Source organism: Nipponia nippon, unplaced genomic scaffold (assembly GCF_047370975.1).
Source record: "Nipponia nippon isolate SJK-2023a ecotype South Korea unplaced genomic scaffold, ASM4737097v1 scaffold_4, whole genome shotgun sequence".
Taxonomy (NCBI): Eukaryota; Metazoa; Chordata; class Aves; order Pelecaniformes; family Threskiornithidae; genus Nipponia; species Nipponia nippon.
In genome coordinates this window covers 111,055,224-111,074,156 of record NW_028262358.1, presented here as the reverse complement: position 1 = coordinate 111,074,156, position 18,933 = coordinate 111,055,224, and the positions used below count along the sequence as shown (strand labels likewise).

At 38.0% G+C, this 18,933-nt stretch overlaps 1 protein-coding gene across 5 annotated transcripts in view; it reads right to left on the bottom strand.

Annotated features, from left to right (window-relative positions):
• The window catches only part of GREB1 (growth regulating estrogen receptor binding 1), a 105,058-nt gene that overhangs the window by 52,251 nt on the left and 33,874 nt on the right, over nt 1-18,933 (bottom strand). For 2 of the 5 annotated variants that reach the window (XM_087774898.1, XM_087774897.1), the window contains exons 2-5: nt 17,426-17,491; nt 12,018-12,174; nt 4,681-4,803; nt 3,750-3,926 (exon numbers count right to left, since the gene is read on the bottom strand). In XM_087774898.1, coding sequence (XP_087631024.1) covers nt 3,750-3,926; nt 4,681-4,803; nt 12,018-12,174 — 457 coding nt within the window. In that variant the 5' untranslated portion in view covers nt 17,426-17,491. Of the gene's footprint in view, nt 1-3,749; nt 3,927-4,680; nt 4,804-12,017; nt 12,175-17,425; nt 17,492-18,622; nt 18,680-18,933 lie in introns of all 5 variants that reach the window. The other 3 variants (XM_087774895.1, XM_087774894.1, XM_087774896.1) reach the window with 2 other exon arrangements.

Below are 18,933 nucleotides of genomic sequence, written 5' to 3'. Positions count from 1 at the left end.
TACCCTCTGAAGATTGTTTAATCAGAAGGTATTTGATTGTATGTGGAATTCTATCATATGCATTTGCTTGAATTTGCTCACATCACAGTGATCAATTGCCCATAATTTAAAAAGCTCTTCCACAGTCGGGACCTTGTGGTCAGAAGAAGGACCTTGGACTAAAAAGGTATGAAACCTGACCTACCTTCTCACTGGGGAAACGGTTCCTTTGGATCAACAGTGAGCTTGTGCTAGGGATAAAGAGAGGACTTCAGGATGGAAGGATATCCATCTAATATTTCATAATCTAATCTTTCATAAATTGGCAGAAAATTTCCTTCCTGTTTCTCTTTTAAATGAGTAACAGGCTTTTAATTAATGTTAATATTTTTGTGGAAAGTCGGCAGCTTGCTTAAGACAAAGAATGATTATACGTTCAACTTTTCAGCAAAAGGATTTCTTCTTTTCAGTCCTACTCACAAGAAAAAGCACACAGACACTGATAATGCTCCACATTTTCCCTCCTACTTAGTACTACTCCATTTGAAGATTGAAGTCCTAAATTTAGAAAATAAATGAAATCAGTATGGTCAAGCTGGAGAGCTTCATTGTACAGAAACCCACTACTGTTACAAAAGCCCGACAGAACATTGTACATTTTAACAGAAGCAGCCACAGTATTTTATACTACAGTGTTTTCATCTTACACACAGCAAGCAAACTAATCTTTTCCTCTATCGTTCTGACCTTAGAGACCCACAGAAAAAAAACGGATTTCTTATTCCCTGCTAGGAACGTGGGCAGCTGTTGGGTCTTTTGGGAAGGAAAATGATGGGTGAATAGCTGCTTTGTTTATCATGAGAGACTCTCCTTAAGAGTGAGAACTGTGGAAAAAACCCAAAAGAAAAAAAATCTTTGGGAGTGCTACGTTAGCTGCTTTTATTAGGAAACAATAAATATTGCACTATCACAGAAGTGCTTCCTCCATCTAAGCATTGCTTTAGGTCGCAAAAACCCGAAGAAACAGCTTCCTAAAAGCACAAAACTGAATCTGTTTTGCAGAGTAGTTAAATCCGTGATCTAACTTGATTAACAGAAGCATACAAGGTAAATGCTCAGACACAGAGAACTTTTTGCTGGCCAAAAATATATTCCTTTCCAGAAAATGGGATGTTTTTATATGGAATCAATTGCAAAAACAAAGAAACAAAACAACCTCCAACAGAAATGACTTTCAAATCACAAGCGCATATGCCTTGATGGCGGGACAACTTATTAGCATAATCAATAAACTGGCACATGCCCCAGAGGCATCTCAACAGCCCCTAATGGGAACAAGACCATAAGTCAAAAGCTGGCCCGGAAAATACCGAGACATTTCCTGTTTTCTCCTGGAATTTTTGTATGCTCCACAGGCATCTTCACAAACACATGCAGGCAGACCATGAGAAATCAGGAAACTGTTGGGTAATTCATTAGTGTCTTTCCCCTTCAAAGAAATTATTTTGGAAAAAATCTACAGTACTGAGTAACAGCTGCCTTACAAAAACACAGTATATTACGAGAAAAAGCATGAAATCAAGAAAAAACAATGGGGTTGAAGGGTTACAAGGGATGTGCCTGTATCACCAATAAGCCTTACCAAAAGTGTGCGATATACTCTGACTCATGATGACAGCTCATTTTAATTAAAAATGAATCCAATTCAATTTCTCTCTAAACTTAGAAAGGCTTGAAGGGACCACTTTCCGTGTTGTTTCAAAAAGCCAACAAGTTTGAAGGAGAACAGCCTAAACTTGGAATATCAAAATAAGCCTTCTATACTGTCTTTAAAAACAAGATAGTAAAAAGAGTTTCCCTTCTTCAAATGAAATGTTTTCAACTTAAATCTATCACAAGACAGAGGTCACTGTGTTATACTAATAGAGAGTTTAAAGCAAGAACGGTTCTGTCTTTTATCTCGCTATGTGCCTGAAGCCATGAGACTATTCATGTCTACTTATAATTTTACTTACCCTGATTTGACTTGCATCAGTGTCTGAAAACCAGAATCAAATAATCATTTCTATCTACAGTATGATCTATTGTACGAATATTATGCTATCCTCATGTCAATAAGATATATCGTGTTTTTTCATTAGATTAGGGTCCAGGAACATTATTTTATTTCCAGCTTCCAGATGAAGACTTTGGATCTTAAAGTATGTAAGTTCTTTCATATTTGAGCTCGTTATAGAATACATAAAAGTCATCCTACAGAATTACTAAAATTCTTTGCAAAAGAATGTGATTCACTGGTGTTTAAGTGTATAACAACAGCCAAAAATAAGCATTTAAATGGTTTCAGGAAACTAAAATGTATTAAATAAACAAGCTGAGGATGCAAGTAGCACAAAAACCTCCCAGTTATGTTCCTGTTGCCTTTTTCTGTTCTTGTTTAGCATGCAATTAACAAATACACTACTTCCTCTCTGCTAACAGCCTAAGCAGCTTAAGCTGTTAATAGTGCTAGCACTGAATGACTTGAGTGGTACAACATTCCTGTCTTTATCTTTAAAATGACAACACGTGGGTGATTTACAACCCTCTTAATTCTTTTACAATCACTGGTCAAATGTACTGTGACCAATCCAACTTTGCAAGATCACATGAGGAAAGAAATTACTGTACATAGAATTACATTATGCACCTTCACACTACACTGTCACCCCAAATGTCTTGAAGAGTTCCTCAAACTGAGATAACAACTGAGTTCACGTCATATCCCTCAATGTTTGTGAAAGAAAACAGTTAAAAGACACAAGAAATGTTTCCTTTTTGCTATTTAAAGCTCAGACTGGTACACGGATATACAATGCAGCATTTTTTGGTTAACTAAGAAAATAATACATAAGAACCTGAGAGCGTCTGATTGAAAAAACAGTTCTGCCTCCGATTATATACCACTCATCCCAATACAAAAACTATTCCATTTTAATAACATTAATATTCAGTTCATTCATTCACATGATTGCAGATCATCCCTATTTGGGTTGATTTGGCTGAGGCTAATGGCTATCAGAAAGGCTATAATAAAAATAGATAGAAGGACCTAGTTTTATGTCAGAAGTTAGACTTAAATAGGTGAAAAGCAAGAACCTGAAGTATCCTATAAATGGTATTATTCAAACACACAGTATTACCTGATTACATATATAGGAAAAATTTCAACTTATAATTATTTCTATTTATTTACGTTGTGATAATAGCGAGAAGTCATAGGTTAGGATCCAGAACCCATGCTATTGTTCAAACACAGTGCAGAATATTATCTCAAAGAGATAAATCAAAAAGGTCATAAATTTTTGTCGTTGAAACTTATCACCAAACTGTTTACATGTATATAGTAGCCTGAAAGTTCCACTTGACAGACCTACAGTTTGTCCATGTTAGTATTTGGAAAGCTAAAATAGAGACAGGCAGCAGTTCAACTAGTCCAGTTACCAGATGTGCAGTTCCAGCAACTTGGACATAAACTGATCGGACAATGACTTTAGCCTTGGACTAATGGATAGAAGGTGATGAAGCATTTCTAATGAACTGGCTCACTCTGTATGTTTCCAAAGCAAACATAGCCAGCTCTGAGTTGTTATCTTGTTGTGCATCACCAGTGAGCATTACTGTAGACGTGGAAGGGAAATAAGATCTGCTGAACTCACTCACAAAAAAAAAGATTAGCTATTAATTGTAGCTCGCAGAAGAATCCACTTACTGCAATCACAGACACTTACCCAACAGGGCATTGCGCCCGTTGTCATCTGGCAGGAACCTTTTATCCACAGCACACACTAAAAGGTGATCAGGTAAATTTGGTGACTTTGCACCCACAAGTAAAAACCCTGATGGTACCTCAATATGTTCATTGGAAATTGAAACCAGTCTCAAATCTTTACCAGCCTGGCAGAAACCTGGAAAAAATCAATTCAATATATTTTAAGTTGACAAGATTTTTTTGTTTAATACTCACATTTGTCTTCATTACAGGACCTCGTATATTTTTAATGAAAAACAAAGTTGTATCCTCTGAGGTCAAGGGCAAACTAAGAGATAATTTTCTTCCTTGCCTTTCAGTCAGCCATAAACAGATGCTACAAGTACAATAAACAAACAAACATCTGAAGATGTACAGTGAAGTTTCTCTTGATGATGTTTTGCAGCCTACATATTTATGGGACTATTTGCTAACATCATCATAACTTAGGTCAGACATTCAAAAATGGAGAAATAGTTCTCAATGTCTGGCTAATTTCACTGGCTTTTCCTGGGTTTTCAAATGTTTTTTGCAGCAACATTGAATGAGGTACACTTTAAATAGAAAAGAGCAATGGTAAAGCCATAAGAATTACCACAGTTTTAGCAAATGCCATGCCTGCAAACTCAACCTTTTAAAGGTCGCATTGCCTAAGAGAACAGAAGTTCTGTCCTCTTGCCAGGCATTCCAACACAAATGCTTATCTGACACACTGGGCAAAGACCCTGTCAAATATAAAAGCGACCAAGAGCAATCCAGCTTTATCTGGTAGGTAATGAACACTGACATTTTTAGGATTTCTATATCATATAGATTATCTCATTCTGATGAATTATAGGAGAAATGGCCCCAGTTCTACTCTTTTCAGTAGGGCAAATGCCTTCTGACAGCATGTTTAATGCATTTCTTACCATCAGTAGTGCAACATCCTTCTGGGGGAGGCTTCATCTGGTAAGAAACAGGAGGACTACTTGATTCTGAGCCTTCTTCCTCCTCCTCTTCTTCTTCTTCCTCATTATCTGCTCTGCTGCCTGCTACAAATTATCATAGCATAAATGACTTAGACAACAGAAAATGTTGGCAGCAAACCAATGAATGAACAGGGTGACCCAGTTACAGAAAGTATTACACCAAACTGGATTCTCTCCTCTTGACAATGACTTTACTGTTGCCAACTCTTAAGATATTTGTTGTTTCCTTAAAGGTCCAACTTCCAGTCATGCTTACAATAGAATGTCTTTCATCAAAAAATAAAGCTTTTAGCTCCTGTGCAAAAAAAAAAAGTTCAAAAGAATGACCCAACTGCACCTGAGAAAGTAAAAAAACCTAAAGGACAAATAAAAAGAAGCCTCAATTTATTATTTTTTTAAATCTCATTATTTCTAAGCTAACCTCACAATTTTTAGAGGCCTAACTCCTGGTGTTTGAACTCTTGCTGATCACAAAAGTGTAACTGTATCCTTCGTTTATAATATTAACAGCCAATATAAACCCAAAGTCATTACTTCTTAGCACTTTAGAATGTCCTGGCTACAGTCCAAGTACAGATTTTATTAATTAGGTCTTGACCATGTCCTTGATGTTGTACAGGAAACTGAAGAAACGGTTCCTGCTTGAAACTAGGTTCACCACAGATGATGCCACGATAAGAACGCCTAATTCTCAGGCCGTCTGTCTCCTACCAGCATCCAGAGCTCTGAGTAAAGCACTGCCACTCCCTGTACAACGTCAAGGAAAGGCAGATGTCTAGGAAGATGATTCGCAGAAGCCTATGCATGGACTGTGCTAGTCTAGAAGACAATACTGAATGCTGGAGAGAAGAATACATGATGTAGGCTTCATTTTTTAAAGGGCTTTAGGTGTTTCTCCTTGAGATTCTCTGCTGTAAACCACTTTTCTGGTTTGCCGGATACCTAAATCAGCATTTTTACATGATACTTTGCTTGTTAAGAGAATTCAGCTGCATATTATTGGTGTACTTTTCAGCCTTTCAACTAGAGACTGCTTCTTTCCTTCTCCCCGCCCATAGGACAATAATTTTTTCATGCATAATGGAACAGCTCCAGCAAAACATACTGAGCAATGACTCCATCCCCTCTTATGGCTCAGACACACTCATGGCAAATGGGACAAAGCTGGCAAGCAGAGGAGTGCAGCTAAACGGTAAATGGGGAGAACACTTCTACGGACAGGACTAACGAAAATTTCGGACCAGATCCAGCCTTACATATGACAAAGATAGGGCACAAGTACTAAGTGAACCCAGTGGGGCTTATGTCTTAGGCTTCTAGCTTCTGTAGGGACACGCCTGCAGCAAACACAAAGAGCTTTCACTGGCAAAACCGGGTGGTGGAGGGCCGCGCGTACTTGAGGATCAGCAAGAAACCGAATAGCTGTTTGGACTTGGGTGAGTAAAATAGCAGTTAGGGTCCTACATTATTCTGTTGATCCAGCTTTTAGTCTTGAAACAGAAAAACAATGAAGCACACTAGAGTCATCCTCCAAAGCTCAGTGTCAACTGGACATACTCCCTCTGCTTCAACTGACTTTGGATCAGGCACTCAGAATCCCATAGGATATTCATCAAGGATTTTTTTTTCCTATGACCCCCCTCAGAATATCTTTTTATTTTATTGACAAATTATTGTAGAATCACCTAAACAAATACTATAGGATAAATAAGAATTAGGGAGGAAGCTGAAGAAAGTAAATCTGGAGTTTGAAGATTTGTCTCTAAAGGTTACTAAGATTTACATCCCAATCTAGAAGAGGATTTGAAGGGTATGTTTACTTTTAAGTATCTAAACATCAAGCTTCAGTCCTGATGGACACAGATAAGGACAGAATGTGAAACACAACTCTTTTAAGGGCATAGTCTAAAGTCAAAAATGCTGAAAGTGAACAAGGGAAAAGCGAAGCTCTCTGTCTTTGCTATTTAAGTCAGGGGTAAGTTACGTGTTATGACTTAACCTTGACTAACATCCAAACGCAATGCAAAAGCGGTGAGTCTGGCTTTCCTCTCTTTCCCCACACTCCCAGCCACAAAGCTCCTGCCTTCCTCTTTGTGCCAGCTCTGACACTTACCGGAGCCTGTGCTGAGCCATCCCAGCTTGCTAACCCAGCAGAAAACTAACTCAGCAAACAAAAGTGACCAGGGTTTTTTACTGGGTTTATGTACTAAATTAGCTAAGTGGGAGATCCAAAAAGTGACAAAATTGATGAAAAGGGAGAAAATGGGAACATAGAATCATAGAATCGTCAAGGTTGGAAAAGACCCTTAAGATCATCGAGTCCAGCCGTCAACCTATTGCTGCCAAGTCCATCTATACCATGTCTTCAAGCACCGTATCTATCCGTTCTGTAAATACCTCCAGAGATGGAGACTCAACCACTTCCCTGGGCAGCCTCTTCTAATGCCTGACCACCCTCTCGGTGAAGAAGTTTTTCCTAATATCCAACCTAAACCTCCCCTGGCGCAGCTTGAGGCCATTTCCTCTCGTCCTATCACTTGTTACTTGGGAGAAGAGACCGACCCCCATCTCGCTACAACCTCCTTTCAGGTAGTTGTAGAGAGCAATAACATCTCCCCTCAGCCTCCTCTTCTCCAGCCTAAACAACCCCAGCTCCCTCAGCCACTCCTCATAAGACTTGTGCTCTAGACCCTTCACCAGCTTTGTTGCCCTTCTCTGGACACGCTCCAGCACCTCGATGTCCTTGTAGTGAGGGGCCCAAAACCAAACACAGTACTCAAGGTGCGGCCTCACCAGTGCCGAGTACAGGGGCACTATCACCTCCCTGGTCCTGCTGGCCACACTATTTCTGATACAGGCCAGGATGCCATTGGCCCTCTTGGCCACCTGGGCACACTGCTGGCTCATGTTCAGGTGGCTGTCAACCAACACCCCCAGGTCCTTTTCCGCCAGACAGCTCTCCAGCCACTGGCATACACATAACATATGGCTAGGAGGAGTGGGGGAGCAGGATGTGGGATTTTTCCCTTTGGGCAGTAGTAAACCAGGTTTGTTCAGCCATAACAGGAAATCAAAAAAAAAGGTAGAGACAAGAAATGGAAGTGGAGACTAAGAAACAGGAGAGATACAGTGCTTTCAGGTCAAAAATTAAGAGTACAAGAGCAAATATGTACCTATAATACACAAGAATGAGCTGCTGTCACCTGTAAAGGGCATCATTAGGGTTTCTGCTGCTTGGTTTAAAAAAGATCTACAGTTTCTGCTTCCATTGTACTTTTAAAGCAGGTCCCCTTCAAAGAACTCTGTGTTTGCATGTGTCTGTTCCACATCTTTTCTTAAACAATCGCTGAAGAACATACAATCAACCACTCAAAACCAGAGACAAGATGATGGCCAAAGTGTACTCACAACCATAGTTCTTCTGTTGTATGTTGTGGAACTAGGCGGCCAGCTGATGCAACTTGATATAGCACCATTAAACCAACAGACATACTGTGAAGATTTTGTCCATACTTTATTGAATTCAAATTTATTCATAGATACCATGAACACCATTGTTTGCTTTAAGGAATTCTTTTCAGTTCTCACAAAGATTATCTCACAAATTTATTAGACCTTTATGTTTATACAGTTGTGATTAAGACATTTCACATGGACAATTCTTCTCTCCTTAAGGTATAACTGAAAAAGAAGTTAAAAGTTCTGCAAGTATTTTAATATACATTTTTTTTTTTCTCAGTGGGACTATTTATAGGGCTGATATTATCCACAAACTGATTGCAGCATCAAGGCTTAAATCAACAGCCACAAAACATATTGTATCCATGAACAGACAGCCTGCCTTAAATGAAGATCAAGGAAGGAACCCATTAGCCACAGACACAAGTTCACTGCAAAGTTCATGTCAGAATGTGGCGCTGCTATCAGAGCTGACTACAACAACGCTCAGGGAACAACCTCACTGCAGTGGAGCCAACAGCCACACTGCTGCTCCGCGTTGCTTCGCCACACCGCTTCCCATCCTTTTCCCCCTGAAGTCCCAGTGATATCGCTGGTATAGGATTGGATGCTAAGGGAAAAATAATGTTTGTCATTAACTTTTGAAATGAGCTTCCCACCTCTTTGGCACAAACATAATACACAGGCCTAAAAGATGGCACCCAAATGCACAAGAGAAAAATGGAAGAAATATATTTTGTATTTGAGAAATAAGATTTAATTAGAGAATCAAAACGGTGAATATGATTGTGATCCAAATGGGGTTTTGATTTCAAAAGTGAAGAATTAAAGAGCCTCACTGATTTGCACATACTGACTTCTAATAACTGGTGAACCAGTCCGCAGGTTTAATTTGCATTTTATATGGTAATAATCAGGCAGACAGAGATATGCAAGAAATCTAAACCTGTTAGAGCCAAATAACCTTGCCTTGTATTGTAAAGAGTTTTAAATGCACATTCCTAGAAAGTTCCTGAAGATCCAGACCATTTATTGGCATTTGCAGATATGTTCTGCAATTACAAAGGCTAAGAATATTCAGAAGACTTAAGAAGACCGTCATTAGAAATGTACAACCAGTGAGACCACAGCAAAGTGCAGGCTTTTTGATAAAATGAAAAATCTAGCAATAGGTTTGTTTAAATGATGATAGTGTTTTTGGACTATTTTAAGCACTACATGAATTTGACAGGTCTGAAAAAGAGAGGAAACACATCAATAATAAAAAGGCAGAAAAAAAAATCAGAATGAAAAAACATACTATTATTGGAGCCAAGGAGATCTGACATTATGTCTAAACCAACTTAGGTGAACGTGATACTTTTAATTTACATAGCTACAAATAATTTTATAGGCAAATGCAATTGTATAAATTACTATAAAGGCATACATTTGTAATATGTATGGTTTTTGCAAATCTAGAATGTGTAGACTGGAAAATAAGAGTTTGGAAGTTCATTGCAAAAAATGTAACATCTAGGCCAGAAGGGACCAACATGTTCATTTAACTTGTCTCCAGGCACGCTACAGTCACTTTTGCACAAATAAATTATTTTTAGGCATAAATTATCATAACAGATATGTAATGATATTAGGCTAGTCTCAGTGGCTAGTTACTTTTTTCTGGTTTAGATGGTCATTTAGGTATCAAAAGGAGACAGAAAAATGTTCTTAAAACAAAAAATATAAACCTAAAAATAATTACAGGTTACAACAGGTGATCGATAAACCTTAAAAAAAAATTTCCAGCAGTTTTTTTTCTTAAACTGACTATATAGTCAGTTGTTAGGCTCTCTAGCAATTTTGATATTATAACATCATTACAGACAAAAATCCATAATATCAGCCTTATTTCTGATGGCTGGTTTTGTTGCCAAATGCTACTTTGAACATCTATAACATGTTATCAGTCCACAAAACGGAAAGCCAAAACACTTGGGTTGCATTGACCCACTGCACTACCTTGTCTAAATTATTTATATCATGTCTGCTTCACCACAGGAAAACCCTTGCTGTATTGAGGACCAACAGGCAGCTACGACCAAGGACAGTCGGAGCATACCACCACGTCAGAATGCCAGGGCCAAGGAAAGATAACAATGAGAGGGGAGGACAGGGGCTTATACAAGACCCCGAGGATGGCTCCCTGCTTCAGATGCCTCCTGGCCCTCAGAGCACAGGGATTCTTGTAGCTGGAAGTGGAAATTTCAATTTATGATGAGGCTGGAGTACATGACGCCAGCTTGCAGACCTCTCCCACCTGAGGAACAACCTAGGAAAAACTCTATTACAGGTCCCTTCAGAGTTCCCCTTGTCTGAAACTTTCATGAAAGGAATGTTCTCTGCCAGGCTGTTGTGAGACTTTTAATTAATTACAGTTCAATTCTGTTCCCATTAACTGCAAAGAAAACAGAATCAGCCCCTCAAGGTTTGGAAAGTTCTTCGAAAGCCTTGAAAGAAAGAAGTTACAGAAGTGTGAAATCGCACTTTTGTTCCTGAAGAATGCATCTGCTCCTGTAGCATCTTTCCCAACCGATGTCATAATCCATTTTGTGACATCACAGTTGGTTGCCATGGCAAAGTTTACGAAATCCTCACAGAAGGGTTTGATAGAAGGATCACTTTGTGTAGGGAATAAGCAGCACATATATTTAAACAATGAATGTATATTTATTATTATGTCCTATATTAGGGAAAAAAAAAAAAGAAGACATGACTACTGCTGTGCGAGCTATGAGCAGATTTACTTTTTCAATTTTTCAGTTTTCTCAGCTGTTACCATGAGGTAATAGTAAAGAGTTTAATCTGCACAAAATACTTTTATCTACTACTACTTCTTGGCCTGATTTTTTTTTTCTGTTACTGTGGATTGTTAACCATTACACATTTTTCATTACATATATATCTAAGCCACCTTTAGCAAAGTATGACAGGGGAAGTAGACCTGGTCAAAAGAAATGGAACACCACCCTGGTGACAGAAATGGCTAAATAATGAAATTATTAAACATAACCTTGCAGCAGCATGCTGGTGTTCTGCACACACCAGTAAACTCACTGAAAACCCCAAGACTACTACACATAACAGCACACCAAAACACCACGTTGTATCATGAGTTTGCTTATCAGATCCATACAGTTCATTTAAACTATACTACTTCCAAGAAAAAAGACTGAGCAAATGAAAATCAGAAAGCAGGCTTCTCTAAACACACACAAAAATTCAGTGAGAAATCCCATGTGTTAAATACCAACTTGTGCAGAGAACACACCTTTGCAACCACAGAATAACTAAAAACATTATGCCCAAAGTAATTGTAAACCTTCTTAAAAGTTAAACATATTTCTGCTGTATTTATCCACAATGAAAATCAGTCTTAGCATATATCTTTTATAAATCTATCATGTGTTTACCATCATTTACTGTATAACTTTCAGCAATGTACAATAAATTATAGGATAACAGATTTATGTTCCAAATCTCCAAAGATTCCTCCACACATTTATATGGAACAATTCCTAGTACTTCAGTTTATGCATATTGATAAACTTAAGCAAGCAAGTGGCTTAATTTTGTCAAAATAAAAGGCAATGCATTTTGTATTTTTAATCAAATTCTAATACATATATATATATATTTGTAGATCATAAAAAATCCAAAGAAAAACTTTAAATACTTTTGTTTTTCTCTATTCTGATTTGAAATGTGTGTGCTGAACCTTGGGAGAGCAAACAGCAGAATTGTCTTTGAGCAGAAATATAAATTCCACTATTTCCTACCTTCCAGTGATGACAGTTGCTGTTCAGCTTCCAAATACAACTGAGAAAAGATTGGTCTGGGAACTAAGTTGTTTGAGCGGAGAGAGGCCTCAATAGAATTATGCAACACTTCTTCAAACCGTGTCGTCTTGAGCTGACCAGCGTAAGAATTTCCCATCTTCTCAAAAAAGAGACAAGAAGAAAAAAAAAAAAAAAAAAAAGATATTTCAATTTTAGCACTCAGAACTCAATCAGTGCATGTTGATGTCGGACCACAACATTTCTCATGAAAGAGAGAAGCTTCATTGTCCACAAAGAAAGGCAAAGGAAAAGAACATTGACTGCAGCAGTGGCTGAGCAGATCCTGCTGGTAAATTACAGGAAGTTATCTAAAAGTAACAGCTTTCTGTAAGTCAGCAGAAAGGCAGCAAGCTTTGACACCTTCTTGAAGATGTGGCTAGAAATCTGATTCAAGTAATTCCTTGGTTTATATAGCAATTGAGGAGATGCATTTTCAATAGTAAGCAATCTCATCTGTTAAACAGCCTTTCTGTTTTACATGATTTGAACAGAATAAATGTTAGAGGATCTGGGGAACAGCACAGTTTTGTGTATTTCTTTTTGCATGGCCCATCATGGCTGAAAACTCATGGCTAAAGCAGTTCAACATATCTTTTAGAGGTGCTGTCTCATAAATAATGTAGCTTTGCTGTAACTCAGATACTGTGAAATCTAATTGCTTTTCCTTCTCGCCTTAAGCAGTATTTTTCCCTGTAAACATGAATTTTTTTTTTTTTAGAATGAGACATTATCAATTATCTATTTGATTTTGCATTTAATTATTAGGACTTTATTGTTAGTGAAACCGCATAATTTACTCATTCTGTCATTGAGGAGTCAATCTCTTCCAGCTGAATATCCCACGTACTTAACTGCCGCCTGCTTTCCACAGCGAATACAATGAACTGGTAGAACCAAAAGCCATGTCAGCTTTCTTTTCCTATTACAAAGTAGCTCTTGCCCTGGGCCCCATGTCCTTTCCCTCCTCACGTAACTGTGAATAGAAAGCATGAAACGCTTCCTGTTTGTGGCAGTAATTCCTAAACATCGACCAGCCCCTCCTCAGCACTGGGCACTGCTTGGGAAATGAGCCTGTTGGGAAGCATCCTGTAGGAATCACTCAAGCAAAAGGAAAACTACTGTGAAACCACACACTGCTCGTGATGGAAAAAGGAGTTTGAAAGGAACAACATACAAAGTTGACGATTTGCCTATCTTTTTATGACTTTGTAAAGCATATTTTACATATATAATCATATTTTTGTATACTTGTTTGTATCATGTTAATACTATATATATATAGTTAATGCCATATAATATAGCATTTTGATATTATATATACAGTATTAATAGAAGCACAATAAGAATTACAAAATTATGCAGGCAGCATTTAAGAAGAAGATCTAGATTAAAAGCAGGCATTCCTGACAAAATATTTGTGTATATACACAAAATCAAACAGAAAAGTTGCAGTGAGTAATAGTGACGTATCCATTTGGTGAAGGGCAAGCGGGAAGCTGCAAAGCCTGTTAGTGATGTCCAGTGCTAATATGGAAGTGAGGATGCATCTTCTCTTCCAACACAAAAAGCAGATTACAGTTCCCTTTCCACACTGATAGGAACCGTCTGGCTCCTCGTTTTAAGTTCACCTACACCAAACACAGCTGAAGACAACGAGGAAAGCCTGACATCAGTATTGTCCTTAAAGAGCATTATCAGAGGTGTACGCAGGAAACCCAAGGTCAGGCTCTGAAATGAATTATACTAAATGCTGTTTCTACACAAAAACACTAGACGATGTTCAGTTCTAATTCTAATCCATCTTTCAACCATTATATGACTGTCAGGTATTTTGGTAATTATTTGTCTTTGTTACATTGATGTTTTATGTTTAATGTAACAAGGACAAATAAGTATCGAGACACCTGACAGATACCTATTTAATTCTTTGTTCTTTTAAATTCCTCCCCATATTATGAACTCATACTTTCTCTTGTTATGCTGCGGGCATCTGCAGGCTCAGGGACCCATCTCTACATTTTCAGGGGCAGGTACAATATGGTTCTACATGACTTTTCATCACAGTCTTGAAAGTCCGGACTAAAGAGAAATAAAAATGCATGAACATGCTCTCGACATGTTAACATTCAAAGTTACACCTTCAGGAATAGAAATAGCATACAGCTATCGTCCATTCCACACACTTTCTTACATAGACTGCTTTAGTTAAATACAGAGTCAAACCATGAAAAAATCATATAACATCCAAAAGACTTTTTACACTTAAAAAAACATTCATACAGCACAAAGAGAATATCCAAAAGTTTGACTGCAGTGGCTTGTCTTACAAAGGGCTGGATTCTACCTGTTCTCAACATGACCGTGCAAAGCAGACTGGTCTACCCGATTTTCAAACTTATTTACTTCTGGAAAAGCTTCATTAAAGCACATGAAAAATAGGAAGTTTTTAAATTCATCCAGAGTGAGACAAAACATTCTGAGACAACTCAAAAGCATTATCAGATGAACAGGCACGCAGACTGCTTTATGCAATGAAGGCTTACTTGCTCTACTGATCACTATTTGGATCTAATTGTGATGAATGAGAAAACACTGTAATATTTCTGTTTATAAACTCTATTCCACAGACACAGCCAGCTATTATTCTCTACAGTTTATTAGGAACAGAAATAGATATTCCATTTACAGGGATTTAACATACTTGCTCGGGATTTATAGAGCCCACTAGTGGACAAAACAGAAACCCTATATTTAACCCTGCGGATGGCAGAAACCAGCATCTTAACAATGTGATGTTACAGATAAGGAATCAGTAAAGACTAAGTTATTGGTGCAAGGCACAAGTCCTGGAATCCTTTACAACATAAGCTTGTTTGTTTATCCATTGGGGTGCTAATTTAAATATGTGAATGGGTTTGTAAAATGAAACAAAAATATGCTTTCTGGATTTGTACACCTGGTAAGCTCTTGTGTACCTGTGGGATCTTACAATCACAGTGCCAAACACAATCATAAATCCAGGAACATACTTTGGAAGATGTAATAAGCATTTTATAGCCATTTTCACCATCAAACGCACACCCCTGGAACCAGAAAATGGGCATTGCAGGAGCTTTTTTTGCCAAAATCAGCCTTTGTCATTCAGAGTCCCAGTGACTCTCTCAGTTGCAGGAGACATTACTTCTACGAAGCAAGCAAGGGAGAAGCTGTTTCTCACTAACCCTGTGATGGCTGTCAGCCCCTCTTTTCTTTAAAGCTGCTCAGACTGTGGTACCTGAATTGTAAATTGCTGACTCTGTGGCACCAGGAAGCAAAGGCTTTGAGTCCTATTTTCCTGCTTCAATGAACTCAGCGTTCCCAGCCCAGATTTATGTCTCTCTTGGATACAAGTGGGTGGCACAGGCTAAACTTTCAAATGCTTGTGAAATTCCAAGCCACGAACATAGACGGTGACCAGATCTATTAAAAAAAACCCCACGCTGACACAGAAGGATAGCCCTCGACCCCAACTACTGATAAATCAAAGGACACCTCCCTATCACACTGTCAGTTTCCATGGAGAGCATGGAGAGAAAAATACTTGTGAATACAAAGGGGAGAAAAAAGGGAAAGACCTGGACCTGGAAGAGCTGCTTAAAACCATGATAAAAAGAAGAAAACCACTCTGAGGAACTTGGGAGTCTAAGAAACAATTGCAGATACAAATGAAGGAGGTCAGGGCAATGTCTTAGAAACCCATGGATGATGCTGCCAAAGAGAGATGCCAAGTCCAGGCGTCTGAAAATGAGAGAAGTGTGTTAGTCACTAAAGAGAACAGCCCTCAAATTACAAACAAGGAACTGTCAGGATTCCTGTGGTAAACAGGCATTACGTGACTAGGAAAAAGAGGGATCTCAAGGGTTAATATCTGTCACATATAAAGTCAACTTCAAGTTCAACTGCAGTTGAACTAGTCAGGTTTTGAAGAAAACCTGCACCATTCTGCTATGACCCCGTACTCCAGTTGCTGTGATTTAGAAAAGGAGTTCCCTCTCGGCCAACAGGCCAGTACCTACCACAACAGCCACGGCAGTGACTGGTCATGATAACACAGAGCGATTGCCTGTAGCAGGAGGACATGCAGTCCCATCACCTAGATCTTGGAGGGAGATCTTCTGCACAGCGGAACAAAGACGGTAACACACTAGCGACTTTTTAGTTGCAGTTGTCTGTGATAAAGATCGGTGGGGAGTATTAAGATTTTGTGAAGACTGAAGATGTAGCACAGCAATTTGAGTCTCCATCCCCGGAGGTATTTAAAGAACGGATAGATACGGTGCTTGAAGACATGGTATAGATGAACTTGGCAGTGATAGGTTGACGGTTGGACTCGATGATCTTAAGGGTCTTTTCCAACCTTGACGATTCTATGATTCTATGAATTCTGGACAAAATTTATCCTATACCTAGGACAGACTGGGTATCCTAAGGAAAGCTATGGACTTCAGAGCATGGAAATTAATCCAGGGCTTTTGACAACTCCCATTGAAATAGACTCATAAAGAAAGACTGCCTTCAGCAGAAACTAAGTAAAGAATATATGTGGGCTGTTTTAAGAAGGCTTGAAAAAATAGTCAAGGGATCTAAGTGGGAAATTAGGAAGACATGGTTAATTACTAACAAATTCAATCTTAGCTATGATTTACAAATTATTACAGGAGGAAAAGTTTCATAGTAAGTTGCAAATTTTTTTCATTCTAAAATATAATTGACATTATTACTTTAATATATTAATCCTTCCAGCAAAACAGTATAGCAATGGATATATTTTCTGAGTTTAAGCAGCCAGCTTTCATACTTTTGAAATGGCCTAACAGAGTAATTTCTATTGTATCATTTCTAAGAGGAGAATGGTAAGATGTTTGCAAGCTCACTGTTACTCCAAAATAATTTATTATTGCTATGGCAAGAGGCAGTTCATCACTTGCATAAAATGAGGGGTTTTGTTTGGATGAACTATGGATTTCGGTATCCAAAAGGCTATCTATTAAAACTTGTCTGGGAGGAGAAAGCATTCTTTACTTCAGGTTAACAATCTGTTCACACATCAGTACCAGAAAAGTTGTTAGTGTGATCCTTTTGCTCTTTGAACATGAGTTAGATCCATCCAGTAACATTCAAAATCCATCAATATTTCTAAAGTTCAGCAAAGTCTCTAATAATTCTTGAAAACCTGTATTAAAAACAAGAATCTGATTAAGAAGAAAAAAATCCTAGGGCAGGGACTTGTATGTAAATGTAACTATAAGAAGAAAAGTAAATTTGGAGACAGCACAAAACTGATTCTCTTCAATGGCAGTAATACATACTATGAGATCTTCCTCATGGATTCAGTTCAGCCAGAAGACTGTGTACTCTTATTTCCATGAAGATATCTGTAATTATAGACAGTGCTTTCTTTAGCTTTGCATTTGGAAGAATAAGTTATTTTTAATCTTCTATGTTAACATTTCTCTTGTGTAAAAATGATACTATGTGGTAAATCTGTTCCCACAGGTTAATAAAATTCTTCACTCAAGAGAACTAAGAGAGACTCTTACTGAAATTCACCTCCCACCAGACTCAGCATAGTATTATAGCTTATGTCTCTACTACTAGCCTCAAAACAAAGTTACTCCATCCAAAATGCCTTTTGGGAATGGTCACCAGCCCATCATAACTTCTGAAGTGTGCCTGGGAATTGCTACAGAGACTGAGTGCTAGCACCAGCGCCATGCCAAGACATTACAACAGAAAATTGATTTCTGGCACACAGGAATTTTTCCTGCAACTGTTTAATTTTCTAATACAGCTGTAGCTCATATGGGCAAAGACAAAGAAAAACTTACTCTTTCAGAAAGGAATCTGGTTATTCATGTACCACATAATTATCACTTGTAGAAGTAATTTACCGAGTTTTTTATTTGTTGGTACAAAGCCACCTACAGGCGTAGTAAATAGGTGGACTATTGACAATTTCTGCAAAAAAATATTATTTTCTGGAAGTCAAATCTGTTTCCTCATAATATTCTGCCTGAATGACCTGGCAGTAAGAGAGAGGAAAAAAGGGCTCAGAAGACTGATGGTTATGATATAATACTGGAGTGTGGGAAACATTTAAATACATTTCCTCATTTGAGATCACTTCCAGATCAATGTTTTACTATTCCTATGATTTTCATCAAAATCTTCAAAAAGGGTTCGATTTTCTGCTGTTAGTCTTACCCAGAAAGAGAAATTTTGAAGCTTCAAAATTTGCTGAGAAATGAAATTATGATCCTCTGCTAAGCTCAACTCCATAGTACTAATAATAAGATTAAAATCAGTAGTCACTTATACATCTGCTGATTGAAATCCACTTCTTTGGTGAAGTAATTTATTCCACAGCAATAAAGCTGTCAGATCATTTAAAAGTCTCCAGTCGTTCTGTGTTTCATATTTGAATAAAGTTATGGCAATTCAGTAGACCCCATTTGTCCATTACATTTTAAAGGCAACATAAAAGCTTTCACTTAAACCACAGTTACCTTTGCCAGAAATTCCAGCTCCTTTTCTGTTACCAGATCTTAGAACTCATATATCTCCTGTGGAATTATATTAGAAATGTTATCTACAGAGCAGACCAGATTAAACTTAATGGTTTCCTAATAATGCCACCTTGGAAAGTAGTTCATGATTAAACACAGAGACCCTGATTAAGGTTGATGACAGGTCACAGAGAACATAATCCTACCATCTTTATACAGCCAAGAACAACTCTGCTACTGTTTCCATAAAGAGAATATACTGCAAGAAGATGACTCAGATCTCTCTACCACTTCTTTTTCTTTTGCGTTTG